The sequence below is a fragment of the Hemiscyllium ocellatum genome, chromosome 9 (genome assembly GCF_020745735.1).
Source record: "Hemiscyllium ocellatum isolate sHemOce1 chromosome 9, sHemOce1.pat.X.cur, whole genome shotgun sequence".
Taxonomy (NCBI): Eukaryota; Metazoa; Chordata; class Chondrichthyes; order Orectolobiformes; family Hemiscylliidae; genus Hemiscyllium; species Hemiscyllium ocellatum.
In genome coordinates, this window is record NC_083409.1 from 37,658,904 (window position 1) to 37,679,890 (window position 20,987).

The 20,987-nt window shown below is 39.4% G+C and overlaps 1 protein-coding gene across 5 annotated transcripts in view; it reads right to left on the minus strand.

The window, feature by feature from the left end:
- Window positions 1-2,161: 2,161 nt before the first annotated feature.
- The window catches only part of dnm3a (dynamin 3a), a 208,098-nt gene continuing 189,272 nt past the window's right edge, over window positions 2,162-20,987 (minus strand). For all 5 annotated transcript variants that reach the window (XM_060830134.1, XM_060830133.1, XM_060830131.1 and 2 more), the window contains one exon: window positions 2,162-2,294. In XM_060830134.1, the coding sequence (XP_060686117.1) occupies window positions 2,255-2,294 (40 nt within the window). In that variant the 3' untranslated portion in view covers window positions 2,162-2,254. The remainder of the gene's footprint in view (window positions 2,295-20,987) is intronic.

A 20,987-nucleotide genomic window follows, 5' to 3' on the forward strand; every position in this document is an offset into this window, starting at 1 on the left:
TCAGCAGAAAGTTTGTGTTATCCAAACAGCGTCCACGATTCGTCAATCGTGTTATAGCCAATTCGTGTTGACAAAATGCATGTTATACCAGAACGACCTGTACAAGTATTAGTGGAACCAATAAAGCAAGTTCTTCACAATTACCCCCCCCGTAACTTCCCATTTCCCCTGCCATGCAACTTTCCAAAATTAACATACTGACATAATATTCATCTTGAATTAAAAGAAAGCATAGACTAATTGCTTAGTTTCAGGCTCCTAGGCATAAATCACACCTGCAGCGTGATTTTCTGTAGCAGTTTGCCATAGGGCCAATTTCTACAGAACAAGAGGAATGCAACTGTGACATTATACCAGAATGACCGGTAAACATAATTAAATGTTAAAAAGTTGTTTATTGACTATGTTTCAGGTTAACCCAGCATTGGTAAAAAAATTATTTGCAGTAGTTTCAGGGAGGTGCGTTATGGGGATATTCCTGTTATCCTGTTAGAGTGGGGCACATTATGTATAAATGACCACAAGTTAAAATTGCACAAGCTCTGATACAAAAGTTTCCATTGTACTTCGAGAATGCAGATTATGCTATTATATCGTCATTTTATGTTATACATCTGATGTGATCCTGTTTTGACAATGTGGAATTGGTTGGTAATGAAAAGCAATAGGCAGACAGCAAACCTGGTGGAACAGTTGCAAGGTTCGAGGTGCTATCCTTCAGATAGGACATTCGGATTTCTGTCTGGATTTGAGATGAAGAAGACTGAAAGGGTGGTTTCTCAAACATCGACAAAACTCATTGTTATTTGTAAAAATGGAATGGTACAAAATTAATACCATACTTGCCCATATAAAAGTCACCCCACTTCAAAAGGCATTTCATTAGATTGAGGACTTTGGCATTTTATCTATGCACACTTAATTTTAAACATATATTCTGATGTATCAATACACACTATGAAGATCTGATTTTCATAAAATCCAAGATGAAAATGCGATTACTTATTCATCTTGATCTATAAACGTCTGACTATCTTATTTTTTTTAAAATGGCATTAAGAGACTATCTGCTTCATATGAACTCTTCACACTATGATAACTGTATTAAATTTAACAGATTCCCTCTTACAAATTAATATCTGAAGTTTCTGTGCATGATGCTTCAGTTTATGGAAGGAATGTTTCAGGTATAATCTAGTGGTGAGGAACAGTTTCCATTGTCAGTGTTAGAAACTTCACTGGACAGTACAGAACCAGGTCATTCATTTTCACGAGCCTATGCTGATTGTACTGCAAACCTCCTCCTATTCTATTTATTATTCCCCAGCTTTTCAGGAAACATTACACTATCCTGAAGTGCACTGAAAGATGGTGAGGTCCCCAGTTGTCACAGTGTACTTGTAAAATTGATGTGTGCGTTCATATAAATGTTAATGTTTGGCTACTGACACCATACACTATCCCAACTTGCAACTACATCACTGTACCTTCACTGTTGTTGGGTCAAGATCCCAGAACTTACTCCCTAACACCTCTGTCGGCATTCCTATGCCCCAGGCCTACAGCAGCTCCAGAAGGTAGCTCATCACCGCCATCCTCAAGGGCAATTATGGATGGGCAGCAATACCCAAATCCCATTAACGACTTTTCTAAACAAGTAAATAATAACCATGTCAGGTGTAGCTCAGTTGCTTCTGAGACACAAGACTGTAGTCTCACTCTCAATCTAGAATTAAATTCAAAACCTTATTTTGAAACCTCACTGTGGGACTGCTGTATTGTTGGAGGAGCAATCTATTGGCTGAGTTGTGAAATCAAGTCTGCCCTCTCTGTGGACAGAAATGATCTCATGGCTCTCCCTCAAAATAGATTGGGGGAAATTATATCTAGTGTCCTAACCTATAATTATCCCTCAATCAACATCATAAATAACAAATTAGCAGTCCTTTTAACTTGGCTGTCTGTAGAAGCACCCTGTGAATAAATTCACTACAATATTGCCCACATTAGAAAATGCTGGAATTGGTTGTAAAGCATTTTATGATGTTATGAGAGATATGATAGATATGCTAATTTCATAGAATAACTAAAAAGTTAAAACCAAATATGCATCCCAATTTAGAATAGATTTAGGTTTATTGTCAGCATAAAATGAACAGGTATATACATGGAAAATAGTGCAATTGCATGACATAAGAGAAATAAAATATACAAATACCACTATAAACATTGAAAGAAAGTTAAATTAGTGTCTTTATGAAGTAGGTCTTCCAGGAACTGCCGGAGGGGGACGCCTAAACAGAAAATAGGAGAAAAAAAGATGGTGGTGAGTTGCAAATGATACAAACAGACTAAACAAACAGTAAAAAGACTGGAGTGATAGGATTAGCTAGTACTAGCATAACAGGACAGCTATAAATGAAATGTGTGTGTCCCCATTTACAGACACTAATCAAGGAAAGACCACAGGTTTAAGAAAGGACATCGCATCCCTGGTTTATAAAACATCTGATGCTTCATTTGTTCTTTCATAAAATTTAAATGATAACTATTCCAACAAAAAAAAATGCATGAGAAACTACAATTAATGGAGTCCAATAATTACTAGCTTCCAGAGTTGGTGAGACTAAAACTTGGTATGGTTTGACAAATATTCAGAGAGAAACATAGTTACAGTTTCAACTTGCCGACCTTTTGTTAGATCCAGAAAAAACCCCAAGGTTCCTCACTTTACAGGATAAGCAAAGGCAGAGTCAGGAAAAATGAGAACTCCAGTTCTGGGAGTGGGCGGGGCAGAGGTGAAAAGGCCCAAGAGAAGGAGGGCTTGTAATAGGACGGAATGCAGGAGTGATTTAAGGGAATAACATGTGGGCAAAATGGATCAAATGAGGTAATAAAAGATGGACTCAGAAACAAAGAGGTCACACACAAGCAACATTCCCTTTATGATGTAGGCCAAGAATGAAGGCAGCAAAGGGTGGATCAAGCTGGTCATGCACAACAAACAGGTTCGAGGGAACACTGGTCCACTTGAGAGATAAATGGTTACAATAACAGAACAAAAGAGGAGGGAATGGAAGAAAGTAACAAAGAGGTGAATCTCTCTGGGATTATGATGGAATACTGTGTTCCATTAGGGGATCCATTCCCTCAACCTCCACGACGCCCAACAGTTTCAGTGCAGCCATCTGCCATGAGCAACCATCTGAGAAATCAGTTGTGGTGATCTCAGGTACATGAACTCAATCATTGAACGCAATGTTCCCAAGCAAAAGATGAGGTTTGTTCCATTAGTTTGTGTTGAATATCACTGGTACAGTGCAGGAGGCAGAGGAAGACAAAGATCAAAATTGGAAGTGTGATAGAGAATTTAGGTGGCCAGTGACCGGAAGCTCAGGGTCTGTAGACTCCAAGGTATCACAAGCAACAACACGGTATAGAAAAAGAAGTATGAGGGAACTGCTGTTTTAACTGGAAGGAGTTCTCGGACACTGGCTGCCAGAAAGGAGGGTGTTAAAAAGGCTGGTACTGCAACCCCTATGATTTCATAAGAAGGTATTGGAGAAAGGGGAGTAATTGTTGGATTGGACAAGAATGGACCAGAATTTCCAAGAGGGAACAATCTCTTTTACAATGCCAAAAGAGACAGATGTTCAGTAGTGGTCACACATTGAAAGTCAGAGAGACTTTAGAGGATGCGTGTGGAGCTAGTTGTGGTTGGGGAGAGGGAGTGACAGGGTATGATGGGAATTGGGAAGAGGGAGTGACAGGGCTTGGTGGGGATTAGGAAGAGGGAGTGACAGGCTGTGATGGGAATTGGGAAGAGGGAGTGACAGGGTGTGGTGGGGGTTGGGAAGAGAGAGTGACAGGGTGTGATGGGGTTGGGAAGAGGGAGTAACAGGGTGTGATGGGAATTGGGAAAAGGGAGTGACAGGGCTTGGTGGGGATTGGGAAGAGGGAGTGACGGGGTGCAGTAGGGATTGGGAAGAGGGAGTGAGAAGGTTTGATGGAAATTGGTAAGAGGGAGTGACAGAGTGTGGTGGGGGTTAGGAAGGTGTGACAGGGTGTGGTGGGGGGTAGGAAGAGGGAGTTCCGGGGTGTGGTGGGGATTGGGAAGAGAGAGTGCCGGGGTGTGGTAGGAATTGGGAAGAGGAGTGACAGGGTGTGGTGGAGGTTGGGAAGAGGGAGTGACAGGGTGTGGTCAGGGTTGGGAGTAGAGCAATAAGGAGAAATCTATAAGGGATATAAATCTATAAGTGTGCAAACAGGCTTAAAGAATCCTAATGACAAGGAATCTTTAATTAAGGAAAGAAGACCGAGTGGAAGTTCAGAGGTTGGATCACCAGAATAAATGCTACAAAGAAGGAAACATTGTGAGAATGAAATAGAATCCTCACAGGAAGCAGGTGGGAGATATACAGTTAAAGATAGCTGCATTGAAGAGCTTAGCGGCCAATATCCCAAGAAACAGAGATAGAAAATTTGTCGGATGAATGCATTAGAGATTGATCATGTAAAAATGATTAGAGGTAGAAAATGAATGCAACAATGAAATTTTCCAATTTAGGGCAAGAGCAGGATCTGGCACAGAGTCAACGTACTCTCTTCCCTTGGCTACATGTGTGTGAACAATGAATTAAGAGCAGGAATAGGCCATTCAGCTTCTCAAGCCTGCTCTGGCATTCTATAAGATCATAAATGTCCTGATTGTAACCTCAAATCTGCATTCCTGCCTACACCTGATAACCATTTACCCCCTTGCTCAATATGAATCCATCCACCATATTTACAAGAAAAGAATTCCAAAGATTTGCGACCCTCTGAGACAAAACATTTGTTCTGAATGCTGGTTTAAATGGATGACCTCTGACTTTTAAATAGGACCCACTATTCTAAGATGTCCCCCATGTACCCTGTTAAAATCCCTCAGGATGTTATATATTTTAATTAAATTTTCTAAATTTTCTATCATTTTCTAAATGATATACTAAACACCAGTGATAAACCCTTAGCCTGTCCAATCTTTCCTCAGAAGACAGGCCCCTTCCATTCCAGGTATGAGTCTAGTAAACCTCTGAACTGCTTTCAACACCTTTACGTCCTTTCTTAAATAAAGTGGCCTCTGTATTCAAATATACACCATTATGTTTCTAACTTCTTCTGGTTTCTGAAGAGCGACAATCAATCTGAAACATTAATGGCTTGTCTGTCCATGGATTTTGTCAGACCTAGTTCATATTTTCAATATTTTCTGCTGTGTATTTTTCCTAAAATACAATACAATACATTAGATTAGTAGATTATAAAATGGCTAATTGATATTTGTATAAACAATCTAGCAGAGAGATTACAGTAGCCTACTAGCATCAATGTTTTGCTATTCATTGGAGAAATACACCTAAATAAAAGCCTAAAAGTTTAGCATGCTTGTACAAAAGAACAAGCAATGTAGTTTAATACATGTTATAACAACTTACTCGTTTCAAACAAATATCAATGATCAATGCTTACTGTCAAAGTGAATTCTTAATAGCAACATCAACATCTGTGCTAATATTTTGCAAACAAAATGCTAGAAGGCAGTTACATCATGCTGTTACCATGAAAATGCAATCCAAATATACACATAACAAGGAAACATATAAACAATTGCCGATGATGTATACACTTTAATTGAGTGCAAGGTATTTGATCCCATGACACAACCACCATTCTTACTATTAGAGTCTTGTGAATGTTGTGCTAGACTTAAGAGCAGCTGACATCTTCATTTAAATCTACAAAAACGCTGATATTGCAAGCATTTTTTTTTCGATTCAGGGTATTCCGATGATCTTAGTGTCAGGGAAGTATTCACGATTGCTACGCTGCATGGGGGTCAGGACTTCAGACAAACCACGGAGCTAAATGACCCAGGGGTTTAGGCTAACAGATATAGCGGTAACTGTAGCTCAAACTTCCTAACTAAAATCTCAAAGCCCCATAATTGAGGAGAAAATGTCAACTTAGAAATTGTAGTCGTGAATAATAAAAGGGTTAGATCCCAGCTTCATATTAGACTGAGTGAAGGCTGCAATTTATCTGATCATAAAATATTTTGGTATCGATCAATAGTCACAAGTAAGGCTTGGCTGCATTATCTATCAATTAAACACTAATGGTGGAAGGCACAATTGTTCCAAATAAGCCAGTCCTTTCAATTAAATGGAAATGAGCAAATATACGGAGTAGAAATAAAAGATAAAGCTAGTGAAGAAAAAGAAATAGCTCTGCACTGAAAATTAATAAAATGTTTTTTAAAAGATTCTCTTCATTTGAATGTCAATACTCTGCAGATGTTACAGAGATTAGAATTCCTCCTAACTGCAGACATGGACATCTGAGGATGGGCAATAGCTATCCACATACCCTTCCCATTCTGAACAAATTAAAAAATAATCAAACTGACAAGGTAAATCAAGCAAATTTGGAACCCAAAATAACCAACACAGGTTTTCAGATTTTGTGGATTTTGTTGTGCATATTCTTTATTGAATTAAGATTCTCCGCAAACTTATTGCGCAAAATAAACAACTGGCATGTGACAAGCTATGTTAAAAGAATACTAAAAACAACTGTGGCAAATTAAATTTGAGTAGAGGAAATGATTTTAAGACAAGCCATTTAGGCACTTTTTTTGCTTTTTGTTACTTTAATGTAACAAGCTTTTCACTTCTAGGAGCTTTTCATTTTATCAAAAGACAGAAAAAAAACAAGTTGCAAATCAAAGCTTTGTCTTATTAACGGAGTCAGGGTTGCCAAATAATCATAGTAGGCTGGGTGAGTGAAGAGGGAGGCCTTCAGCCACAAGAGCAAAAGGAGAATGGGAAATGATATTAAATGTCTGAGTTTACACCCCTCTCTCTCTCCCTTCCCCCTCTCGCAAGCTTGAATGGAATGTAAGGGGCCTCCTGCCACAGCATCTGCATGATTTCTAAACCAAGCAAAGTAATGTACTTTTATGTTTTATGCTTAAGCAGTTTCTGCTGTTTTACAGCCCAAAAAAAACTATACAAAAATCCCCACTTTCCAAATTTAAGCAACTTAAGATGTCAACAGAACACCTTTTGATTTATTTATTCTAAATGTGTTTCTGTACAAGTCATTTTTGTCAATTTCAGCAGACGTTAAGTCAGGCATGTTTGACCAAGCAGAATGTCAAATAGATGAATACAAACATAATTGGCCTGACAGGTCCCACAGTGATCCTTGGTGTCTGGATTATACTTGACTGCATGAGCTGCAGATGTTCTTCTCTTGATGGACTTTAACGCACCAAGGGTCATTTCTTCCTCACTTTAATGGGGCACATCATTCTTCGGATTAACTTCAAAGTGCAATAATGGCTCTTCCAGGAATTCAATTTTGGAGGAAATGGACATGCATTGCCTATGTTGTCAATTATTTTTAATACAACTTCATACATTTGAGCTAACTGCCCTCTCTGGCCTATATCTTTTCTTTATATTAGTTTTGTTCCAGAACCTAGAAATTCTTGACGGCAGGAATACAAGACAGTCTTTTAAGGACAAAGGCTGCTTAAAACCACACACACAGTATCAAAATGAACGTGAACTGCACTACCGAAATATCTTGGCAGCCTAAGATTACATGCCTGCCACAAGCTTACTCCAGATACGGTCAGGCAGACGGAATAACTGAAACGTTACTCAGCGTTTGAACTGTGCAAGTGGGATGTATAGGGAAAACTACAGGGGGAGCCCTTTCTATAATGACAATTCGCAAACATGAGGTATCAGTGAAATGACTTTCTGCTGCTGCTGCTAAATCTATTACTTTCAATACTTGCTTTAACACATTCTCAAACTGCAAGGAGTAGTAGCCGTATTCTATGAAACGGCATATCTAACAGGTCGATCTTGACATGTGCATGAATACAGTGCTAGGCAACTTCTGACTTTAATAATTCATTCATATATGCACGCAATAATTTGACCGCAACATTGTGTTTATCCAAGAATTCTGGTTGTTATTTCAACCTTTTTTATTAAAGTTGATTCATGTCTAATATTCATAAAAAATATTTTCATATCTGTTCTGATGAATAGACTTTGTACTTAGAATAACAAACAACATTTGAAATTCAAGGCATAATAAAATAAAACCAATACATATTTCACCTTTACCACACACCATTCCCCAAGAAGGTGAATGTGTAATTTACTCCAGGCCTTTTACAATCGTACAAGTGGAACTGAAAGGGAAAATTATCTATGATTCCCCAGCTTTGTTTTCATGACAGTTAAGAACCATCTATTTCCTGCTGAGCACATTTCTTGATAATCTGCTGAACCTGAAAAACTAGACAACTAGGGAACTGGAAGTCAGGCTCATGGTCATTCAGGAAGCAATTATGAGACAACACATCTGACACACTAGAATCTACAATATCCCAGGATCAGTCTCTAACTATACTTCAAACAGTTCCAGGATTTACCTCTATTGTTCCACCTAAAAATGAGTTCCACATATTAACTACTCTTTGTGTAATATTAATTTTGCATTTCACCATATGACTGTCTGTAACTTTTAATTCATGGTCGAGTGTAAATAGTACTTTAGGTTCACCATATCTGTAGTATCTTAAATGCCTCTAAGACATTTTAAAAACTTTTTGTTTGAGTGTATAAGGCTCAAGTTTATCCAGTCTTTGATTATAATCTAGATCTCTATAGCTAATGGCTCCTCTTCAAGCTCTCGGAGGGCTGGAATATATCATTTCTGAATCAGTAACCAGCATTGATTAAGTACTCGACTCATCTTCTAACCAAGCCATTAAATGATACTGTTTAAGAAAGATTCAGTCTTTGTATGTTCTATTCTTTTGTCTACATAGTTCAAGGTTCTATTCGCTTATCAACTGCTGCCCTGAAATGATTGGGCACATCAGGAGTAATAATGAATGAAGTTTCACACAACTAAGTGTCAGGGAGTTGATATTGACATAGGAAATTTCAATACTGTTTTTGTACATATTTACATCTTCTGTCTAACTCATTCAGTCATTTCTATTATGCCTTCTGGGAATCGGGCTTTCTGCCTCGTTTGGTATTTTGTGATCACTAGTTCCACAGTAACACTGACTCTTTTCAACTCTTCTGATCTCATGCACGCAGAAAGGTCATCACAGCATCAAAATATTCTGAAATAGCTTTTGCCACTACTGTGTTTATGATCAGACTTATTCAATTCAGAGCATAAAGGGTATTTGTATGATGGAAAAGGTCATGGACGGAACGCCTCCCCACATTGATGAGGTTTCAGGCCTTACATAAACAAAGCGACATCTACTATCTTGTATGGCAATTTTATGAATGTGCTGAAAACTTGTTCCTGCAACTCTCAGTTTTAAAACCTGATATTGTTTTAATCTTCTTGGCTTCACAACGCAATGAAGGTGGCCAATACCGGACTAATGGGCTAGGATCAGCACAGTGTTCATCAGCTCCCAAAGCCAGTTTATCCAGAGGATAGTGTGAGGCATCCTGTCTGCCAACTGTGTGAAGCTTGCAAGGCCACAAACTGATCGGTATGTGTTGCTTTATAGACTTTATAACTGATGAAACCGCCATGTTGTTAAATTATTTGTAAGTATTTCCAGATATCTGTCACTTGGTATTAAATGCAAAGACCAGTTAAGTCTGTTAGGCTTTGATCTTCCAGCCACATCTTTTGCCTTTGAATGGGATAACCGCTTCTCTAAAAGCATCAAGTCATCATTTCTTTGTTTCTCATAGTTTTGCCCAACGTGTCATAAACTCAGAGAATCGAACAAGATGTACAAGTCTTTCTGATACCATAAACAAGCTCGCCAAGATATACTCCTCCAAGAGCCTTTCCACTGTGAGGAAGCTGGTCATTCACTTTTGCCTCGTAATGACCAGTGGACAATTTAAGAGCTCGGATAAAATAGGTAATATTGTTTCACTCTTTAAAATTTGGAATAAGATTTGACCGAATAAAGTGGTGGTCCCCAAATTTCCTATCTATCCCCAAGTTTGCATTTAGCAGGCTCACTGCACATCCATCTCTCTGTTAGCTTGAGGGTACAGTGATGCCCCTCTTCGGGGCCTCAAATTCTCATTGTTTCCTCCCTAGCTTCATGCTGTCTGCATTCCTCTTTATATAATGTTTCCTGTTTGCATTTCTCAAGCTCTGATTGAGACTCCCTCTCCTTGGCTCTCTTTTTAACTGAGAATCTTACTAATTCAACCTATTACTTCTTTTAATTTAGAACTTGCAAAAATGTCATGGTTTTAAAAATTTAGTCCCCTTCAGAAACTTCCGAATCACATTCAATACTGGTGCAGCTCAGGATCACAGGTAAATGCCATCAATTGTGACTAATTTGTGTCTGTTATGAAGTTTGATTTCAGTGGTCTCATAAATAAGATTTCATTTCTGTTAGATGCTGGAGCTGACTTACATGTTTACTTAAACAATATCCACTTACACAATAGTAATGGAGTTTAACAACAGAGTCCCCTTCTGATCTGAATGGAATATCATGCGCCCCACCAACTTTTCAATGGAAAACAGAGAAAATACCTGGTAAGGCAAGGCAAGATATGAATCACTGAATAGCTTTATTTTACAGCAAGTGAGTAGAAAGGAAATAGGTGTGATTGGACCTACTTAATACAATCAGTACACTTGTCTTCACAAAATAATAAAAAAAATGATTTTTCCACATCAGTGGATCATTCAGCTTCGCAGAGTGATTTCTAACTGCTATCCTGTTTCCTCACCTTTTGAGCATAATGAACGCTTGTCGTCATGGCATTAAAACCTGAATGTTGATGTCTTTTATGTTTCCCTGTATTTGCGATCCAAGAGGAGAGCATACTCCAAACTGCTTAATTAGAACACCCAAGACCGAGGAACATCACAACATGATGGGAGTGTGAGGTATCGATTGCAACAACGTGGGAACAAATTACTTATTATTTACAATCTCTGGGGAAATAACTTCAGGATCTTATTTGCATTTATCATTTTCCACCTTAGCCCGTCTTTTAAAAATAAAAACATTTAAGAATGCAATTTGCATAAAAATAATAGCAACAAAATCCAAACATCTGACTGGAAGATTGCTCCAAAACAAAACATAAAATGTTATAAGCTCTGGCAGTCTCCTTTATGTGCATCGTATTATGCTTGTGCAAAGGTCTAATTTTTTACATTTTTTTTGGCAAAACAAAAGGGATTGGCTTATAGTTGAGATCAATTATTCCTCAAACATATATGGCCTAATAAAAATGCAATAGGCATTCAAATTGTTGCTCTTGTCTCAGTGATCGGAACTGGACATTGCAGACAAGGAAGTTTATCCAGAATACTGCACATTCTTAGCTTGACTATCTTCAACCTTTACTCTTCCATTCTGATTGTACAATTAAACATTCTATTTGCCTTGTTGATTACTGGTCTTTAGTGACTTATTAAGCATTATTAAATCTGCAAATATCAAACATTATCACTCTTGATTATTTGATGAAATTAATTTTGTCAACCAGCTTTTCTCCTATACTTGGCGATATTTAATCTCATCCACCACTGACCTGACCACATTTTTTTTTTGAAGCACTGTGAGATTCTCACTTTGCTTGTAGAGATTCAACTGCCCCTCCTTGTTTGGAACTACCTGAAAACTTAGAAAGATATTTTTAAATTTGCACAAAATTATGTGTGGTGACATCTGTGGGAGGTAAAAGAGAAGACAGCATGACGTTGAAAACTTGTACTGTCTAATGCTGGTCTAGTTACAAGTAACAGAATGACTATATTTGTACCAGATTATAAACATTTTTTTGAAAAAAGTCACATTTTTAACATAAAGGATTTATGTCTTTCATTTCTTTCACAGGCTGTGCTTTATAACCTGCAAAGATATCGATATTTCTAAGCCCTTTAATTGCTAAGATGGAACTCCTCTATTACGTTATGCAGTTTTGCTCATTATATAAGCGTCTTGCTGCCACTAAATAAAAAGGGATCGGGGCATCAATCACTAAAAAGACAGATAATCAGCAAAGACAGTCCAGACTGGAATGTCTATGAAAAACATATGGATAGCACAATGACAGAAGTACATAAAGTACTTCTTTCCACACTGAATGTGCCATTAAAACCTGTATAGACTTAAAATGGCTTGGATTTAAATCCTTATATTTTGTGCAAATTAAAACTGCACTTCCAGGATACAACTGATTGTGAAACTTGAATGTTTAACTTACCCGGCTGATTTATACCCAACGAAAGCACTACTGAATAAGTCTAGTGTTCTATTTCCTTGTTTATATGAAGAGACAAGCAAATTTGAGTTAATAACTTGGCAAGAGCAAAATCTCTAAAATGGCACAAATCTCAACTGAAGCCTGGTTGGGAAGGATACACCCACACAAAGCAAAAGCAGGAGGAAAGGCATAAATCATGAAAGCTAATCAAAAACAAAATTCAAATCAAACCAAGGCTCTGCTCACCATTGTCTGTTCAGAAATTCTGAAATCTGCAATAGTAAATGAGCCACAAACAGAGGGTTACTGGAGTAAACCCTGGGTTGAAATCCATAATGAAGTAAATATTGGTTTATATGAAAATCCAACTGCTTATTTGAAATTGTGTGTTATCTTTTTGTCACAGTTAATTGCAAACATACAACAATGATATGCAAATTGAAAGTATTGGTGATACAATCTTAAAACATTTACTCGAGTTGGTCTTGTGAGCATGTGTAGTGTATGCACTGACTTTCATGGTCTGATCTCTAATTGAGCAAGTGGCTCACTTTAATACAGTTGCCCAAATATTTAATTTACTTGCTTGGAAAGTATAAATCATGGAAACATAGTTATATGGTTTCATAAAGCTTTTACTTTGAAGGTTAACACACTTCTTCACTAGTTTAATTTACATTAATAAGATGACAAGATAGATAGAATACAAATAGAAAGCTATTTCTTCATTCATTTCAGATTGCCACTACCCAAGTTGAGAACATTGCTACTTAGATTAGATTAGATTAGACTTACAGTGTGGAAACAGGCCCTTCGGCCCAACAAGTCCACACCGACCCGCCGAAGCGCAACCCACCCATACCCCTACATTTACCCCTTACCTAACACTACGGGCAATTTAGCTTAGCCAATTCACCTGACCCGCACATCTTGTGACTGTGGGAGGAAACCGGAGCACCTGGAGGAAACCCACGCAGACACGGGGAGAACGTGCAAACTCCACACAGTCAGTCGCCTGAGGCGGGAATTGAACCCGGGTCTACAGGCGCTGTGAGGCAGCAGTGCTAACCATTGTGCCACCGTGCCGCCCACAAAAGTGTTGAGAAAATGGTGATGTACCATCCCCTTGAATCTCCGCAGACAACATGTTGATGTTCCCACAATGCTTTCGCCTGAGGAGCAAAATATTTCCATCTCAGGTTGGTGAATGAGGTGGAGCAGCATTTTAGGTGGTGGTGTCCCTATGCACCTTCTCCCTCTGGCATTCTAGGCAATGAAGGTTGTAGGTTTGAGCAGTGCTCCCACGGAACCTTTGTGACTTTCCCTGATGCACTCTGTAGATGGCTCATACTGTACCAACTGTAGCTAATAGTGGGGGAAGTGGATATGTAGACTAGTAGAGAATTATCAATTGAATAGACAGCTTTATCCTAAATTGCCTCTTCAGTGTTGGTGTAGAAGGCTCTTATAAACAGGCAAGGTGGAGTAGAAATTCTACAGGCTGAGAAAAATATAAAGAACAAGAAAGGGATATAAACTTTAGGTGCTAAGTTAATGGCCAGGAAATGACAACAAAGCTGCTGCCTATATGCTTGGAATCCTATTATGTCCCTGGGTTAGTTCTTGTGGGTGGAGGCATTAAATTCTCAAGTCACTAGGTAGGTGGTGGCTACAGCTCCCAAAAAGTGAAAGAAATAGAGCTGGTTTGCTGTTTCTGGACCTTCATCGCAATGAAGATAGGCATCTAAGGACATAATCAGTTACTGGGCAGTGCTGCCAAAGTAAAATTTTGAAGGCTTCTGTGATGCTCTTAAAAGTGAAATTCCAACATTGACTCAATCACCAAGTTCTCAAATGAGCTGTAGACCAATCACCTCTAAATGTGATTTCCTTTAGTTTTAAAATATTGTCAAGTCAAATGACCATAGTTCCATGATTCATACTTTCCAACCATGTGAATTAAATATTTGGGCAACTGAATTGAAGTTAAGTACTTGCTCTGTAAATGATTAATTTAAGAAAATCAGAGTGGAACCATACACACATTACACAGAGAGGAACCTGAGCAACATTTTCAGTGTGTAAATGTGCCAGTGTTAGTTGTGTGACTGCAACTGGCTATGACAAAAACGATCACAGACATTGAAATAAGCATTCTGAATTTAAATTTAAAGCAATTTTTATCCTTGCAAATACAAACACCAAATTTAATTAAACAAAATAAATCCTATAGCGTGTACTGCAGGATGGTATATCACAACCTGCAAGAGTGATAGAATGAACCTTGTGCTTCACTACATCAGATAGAGATGAATGAACCTGATTCTTTACATAGCTGATAATTCAACTAATGATGGGCAGCACAATCTTTTGCCATGATAATTTTTGAAGATACTTGTAAGCATTTATCAATTATTATTCATTCTGGGATATTGTTGGCAAAGCCAAAATTACTGTACATCCCTATTATTTGAAGAATTTTTCTTGCCCTTCCAAAGCAGTTTGAATTTAAGATTATAGATAAAAATATAAGAACTAAGGGCAGGAGTAGGCTATACTGCACCTCGTTCAGGTTCCACCCTTCAAATAAGATCATGGCTGATCTGATTGTGACCCAGCTTCACTTGCCTGGTCTGCCCCTATTGCCCTACACCAACTCCCAGGTCAAAAATCGGCCTTAATTCAGTCTGAATATATTCAATGGCTCAGTGTCCACTGCTCTCTGGGCTACAAAATACCAAAGATGAACGATCCTATGAGAGAAGGAATGCTCATCTCTATCTTGTATGTGAGATCACTTACGCTGAAACTGTGCCCCCCTACCCCCGTAGTTCTGCATTCCCCCACAAGAGGAAACAGCCTCCCAGCATCTATCCTGTCAAGTCCTGTCAGGATCTTATATATTTCAGTGAGATCACAACTCAGTCCTTTAAACTTCAAGGAGTTTGGCTTGACCTGCTCAACCTTTATCATAAAACAAATCCTATGGCTAAAACACAACATTCTGGAAACAAATGCTTTGGAAGAATTTTCCCTCAGCTGATTTTACCCAATTTCTTTTACCTAGCTTCAAGAAAGGAAAATCAGAGCACCTATAAACAGATAAAGTTTCATCCAATATTTTTAAGTATTTTGTTGTAGAATTATCATAAAGAATGATTTTGTGGATTATTTTAAGTTTATAAAATTAAGAACCAAAGAGTCTAAACTTCACTGTTTTTTACTTCTTATACAATCACTTAATGACCAAGTATGAAGTCCAAGACATACACGTACATTTCAAATTGGAAGTACAAAGGTTGAGTGCTTAATAATTGGATTTGCACACATGTGCCTAACCACTGCCAGAACACAGCACAGTGAGCTGATGATCATAGAAACCTAGAGTGTAGAAGCAGGCCATTCAAGACCAACCCTTCAAAGAGCATCCCATCCAGATCTAACCTATCCCCGTAGCCCTGCATTTCCCATGGTTAATGCACCTAACTTGCACATCCCTGGACACTATGGGCAGTGTGGCATGGCCAACCTGAACGACTTTGGCTTGTGGGAGGAAACCAGAGCAACCAGAGGAAACCCACTAACGGAGAACATGCAAACTCTACACAGAGAGTTGCCCAAGGGTGGAATCGAACCCAGGTCCCTGGTGCTGTGAGGCAGCAGTGCTATCCACTGAGCCACCGTGCCGTCCCATTAATTATGATGTTAATCAATCTGAAATGCTGATCTGAAGTTGGTACTGCCACTTCTAAACATTAAACTCCAAGAAATGTTGTGCCTTAACCAGAATAGACACACAATGTTAAAAGGATTTTTCTTCTTCATTCGTGGGACATGAGAATTTATTGACTAGCCCTACTTTCCCTTGAGAAGGTGGTGATGAACAATGCACTTGAACCATTGCAGTCCTTGTATTGCAGATACACCCACAGTGCTGTCTGGGGAAGAAACTTTCAATACTTTTACCCAGTGACAATGCAAAAATGGCAATGATCTTCCAAACCAGCAGGATGTGTCACTTGGAGCTGAACTTGCAGGTATTAGTGCTCCCACATACCTGCTGTCCATGTTCTCCTAGACAGTAGACTGTCACATGTCAAGAAGGTACTGTGTAAGCAACTTTGGCAAGATGCTGCAGAGCAGCTTAAGAATGGTACACACTGCTCACACTGAGTGCCAGTGGAGTTTATCAAACTGCCTGCTTTGTATGTGACTGAGTACGTTGCAATCATCAGCAAACATCCCCACTTCTGACCTTATGATGGTCATTTGGAAAGTAGCAGAAAACTGTAGGCCTAGTACACTATCCTAAACAACTCTTTAACAATGTCTGATAAAATTGGCCACCAGTGAGGTTGAACATCTTCCTTTGCGCGAAATATGATGCAAGCTAACCAAAAGTTTTCCCTATGATTTCCATTTGTTTCAGTTTTCTGATGACCCTTTGAAGATACACTTGCTCAAATACAGCTTTGACGTTAAGAGAGTTCACTCTTATTTCACCTTTGGAAGCCAACTCTTTGGTCCATGTTTGTACCAAGGCTATAATGAGGAACTCCCAGTTCAGAGGAAGGGTTGCTGGATACAAAACATTAATTCTGATTTCTCTGCACAGATGCTGCCAAACCTGCTGAACTTTTCCAGAAATTTCTGGTTTTATTTCTAATTTTCAGTAGTTTCTGGTTTTTATTTCATCTTTAGCTTACTACCCCATCTCTTCAAGGCATGCCCACTTTGAAGAAGTTGTGCTCCTCTCTCTGACAGGATTTCTGTTCCAATTATTTTGTCTTGGACCACAGTCATTAATTTTCACTGATGCTTCTGGTGTTTAACAAGCTATTTGCTAAAACTCATTTCCACAGCCACATCGTATTCCTCAGTAACTGTCTCCAGCTCAAACTCACCCCACATGGATTTCAACTCACGTTTCATCCTTCATGTTTTGAATTCACCCAGGATCATAGGCATCTCTGTGATGTTCAACGTTCCACAGACAGCTGTTCTCCCAGCATCTTGAGATCCACAATGAGTGCCATAAGTTGTTATATGCACACTCTTCATGTCTCTCTGCAACAGCACCTCTTCATGCCAGCTCAGAGTTGCACTGGTCCCCAATTCCATTTCAACCTTCAGCTCATTCGACCAATTCTGAGGAAGGGTCACTGGACCCAAAATGTTAACTCTGATTTCTCTCCACAGATACTGCTAGACTTGAGTCTTTCCAGCAATTTCTGGTTTTGGTGGAATTAGATTTGTTTTGCTTTTTGCGAACAGGATATAGCTCACATCATCAGTCCTATTTAAAGGGATTAAAGCTTTCAGTTCAATTACTAGATGATTCCTTCTGGCTACTGGAGCAACCATATATCACTGGAAATTTCTGAGATGTGGCTAAACTTCTGCATTGTTTGCAACGAGTGGTCTGGTTGGGGCTGAAATAGATCTTTGGTCATTTGAAATCTTGTGTTGAAATGAATTGTGGGGCTTCCTCTAGGAAGTAAACAACCAGAGAGAATAACGAGATGGCCATGTGAGACAGGACAAATAGTTGAGATGCTCAAAGGGGCAATGGTCCAAACTGTTGACTTTTGCACTGTAAAAATTTTGGTGATTCTGTGATACTGAGCGTACTCAAGAATCAATTAATTGTGAGGGCTAATGCTTGATTTGTTTTCACTTCGCTGAAAGATGTCACGGCTGAAATTTTTCAATTGCTGTGATCAGAATTACAATGTTAAACCTGGGAAAGTACAGCCTGTGACTCAAGTAAACAAATCTGGAGCAGCATTAGGCCATTCAGCCCCTCGAGCCTGCTTTGCCAATCCACAGAGAAAGATTTATTGATCTCCGCCTAAAATTATTCAATGACCCTCCCTCCAGTGCTTTCTGGGGAAGACAGCCTCACAAACTCTTGACTCTCTGGGAGAAAGAAAATCCTCATTTGCATCTTAAAAGGCAGGCCCCTTTATTTGTAACCTGTTAGCCCTCGTTCTAGTCTCTACCACAAGCAGAAACATTCCTCAGGTTCTTGTATGTCATAGTAAAATGATGTTTCATTTGTATAAACCCCATTAAACATAGGCCCTGTGGCTTGCACTACACTGCTGAATAACAGCAGTTACCAAAGCTTGCTACGCCCACAGAAGCATTTTTATCTCATTCCCTCTCTCCTGAGTAAAGCAGAAGGCCCAATGGCTAGATTTTGCTTGGATTGAAAGCGTCCTCCCAGTACAAGGTGCCTTTGATTATGCATGCATCATGTATGCACAGGAGAAAGTGAGGACTGCAGATGCTGGAGATCAGAGCTGAACATGTGTTGCTGGAAAAGCACAGCAGGTCAGGCAGCATTCAAAGAGCAGGAGAATCGCCGTTTTGGGCATGAGCCCTTCTTCAGGAAAGAAGGGCTCATGCCCAAAATGTCGATTCTCCTGCTCTTTGGATGCTGCCTGACCTGCTGCGCTTTTCCAGCAACACATTTTCAGCTCATGTATGCACACCCAGTTTCATAAACTGAAGGGGAGTTCACTCCCTCACTGTCCAGCTGGCGTGTGACAATAGTCAGCGTACCATGCTGGCCAAAGTCTGTTAACCCAGTCACAATTCCTTCAATCTCCAGTAGTTCTTTGTGCCTCCATATTAGCCAAAGGTCGTATACTGATCAACAAGCATTATCAACTCATCGTCTAGCTCATGTCTGTGGTTCAAAGCCCAGAAAGCTGTGCACAACAGGAATGTGACAAATCATGAGATCAATATCCTCAACCAATGCTTCCTTTTTTTTCCACTCTGGAGGAATTCTGCAGTCTTCAGCTGTGTAATGGTATGTTCCATGCTGCATAATCTGGCTTCACGAGGAGGCAGTCCATGCTGTTACAAATTGGTAATAAGGTGAGAAGCAGGAGAGGAGGAAGAAGTGCAATATGAAGACCACGAACAGAAGCAATAAAGTATATAGGTCTTTTCTGCTTGGTTGTTACACGATAAAATTATTCATCAACGGTACTCGTAACCATTCACCAATAGTCCTACATTCCTTACCTTTCCTCTATCAATGACCATCTCATTGTGCTCTTTTCTGACATAAAACAAGTAAAAACAAACACCAGAAATATATATTCCCAACAAGTATTATCAGTTCGCTCATTGCATAAACTGTACAAAATTTCCCTTGTGTACTCCCTTCATACTTTTACATACTCTCAAATCCAAAACAGTGGCTCCCATTGGCTGTAATACGGACGCTGGAAGGCTGCTGACCTTCAGGTGAGACCACAGACTGTCTTTGAGGTCAACATTGAACAGCTTTAGACATGGTGCACTAGGTTTCAGACTGTATTCTCTCTGAAATCTGGGACAACTGGCTGACTCAAGCTCAAGGGTATGGGAAGAATGGGAATGCTGTCATCTTGAAAGAGAACAGCAGGCCTGTGTTTTTTTTTGGAGCTCTCCTGAGGTAGCTCTTCTGCAATCCTACTCCTACACAAAGAATTTCAATCCTTTTTGAAAATTGATAAACACCCCGAATGATGGTATCAAGGGCTATGATGGGAGCAATCTGATCTTTCACTGCAGCACACAAACTTTTGGTGAAAACGTTTTTGTGTTGTAGTGGGAACTCTGCTATCGGTCTTCAGGTATGGTATCATCCACAGATGTTCTATGTCGAAAAGGAAGGGTCAGGCCTGACAGTGCCTCATGCCACAGAGGAGCTGGGCTTCTCCATGGTCCAGTCCTCATCTGACTGCTCTTCAGCACATCTGCTATATGACCTAACCCTCCAGTGAACCAGCCCTTGCTTTATTCATTCCCCACATTTTGGTTCCTCCGTATTGGAATTTGGTTACTCACTACAAGCTAAGTGCTAGCTGCTAAACCACATGCAGCGACACTCTCTTAAGCAAGTGACTGAGAGTGCAAGATTAACTGGTGCTTCTTTTTCCTTTTTCTTCACAGCCTTCCTTATATTCCTCCTTCCACCGGAACAGTTCCAGTGCTTGGGTTTCTGAAATTATAACAGAATAAGGGATAGGCTGTGGTGAAAGGAGAGGAGAAAGAGAGAAGAGTTTGCATACACCATCTGCAAGTCACATGAGATTGCAGGAAGAACAAGATGTTGGAAAAGAGATGGACTATTTAATAAACAGGCATCTTCATCACCAATCTTTTAGGCCCCTCCACTGGCCATGGCCTCAGTAATAGCCTTTTTCATGACAACAAGCACAGGGGTATTTGGGAATACCTCCCAAACCTGTGATTTTTACCATCTAAAAGAACAAAGACTACACTACCACCTACAAGTTTAGCTTTCAAGACACACAATATTCGAACTTTAAAACAGAACATCTAACCTTCATCATCCTTTGTCACCATTCTGAACACCCTACATAACACCATGGGAGTACTATCATCCTTTGGACTGCAGCATTTCAAAAAGGCAAATCATCATTATCTCTCAAAGACATTTAGAGATGCTCAATTAATATAGGTCTCTCAGTATCAGCCACACTCCCTGAATATGTTAAAAAATAAACACATGCGCTTGTCTTCCTCCAGTTCTTCTCTGCTGCTTCCTGTTATGGGCCACTTTCTCCTACAAGGAAGAAGGAAGTGTGTCACGGAGTGTCTCGTGATATATTTGGGTGACACAGCAGTCTTGCTTGGATAGCAGCCAGTGGTTGCAAGCTGTACTAT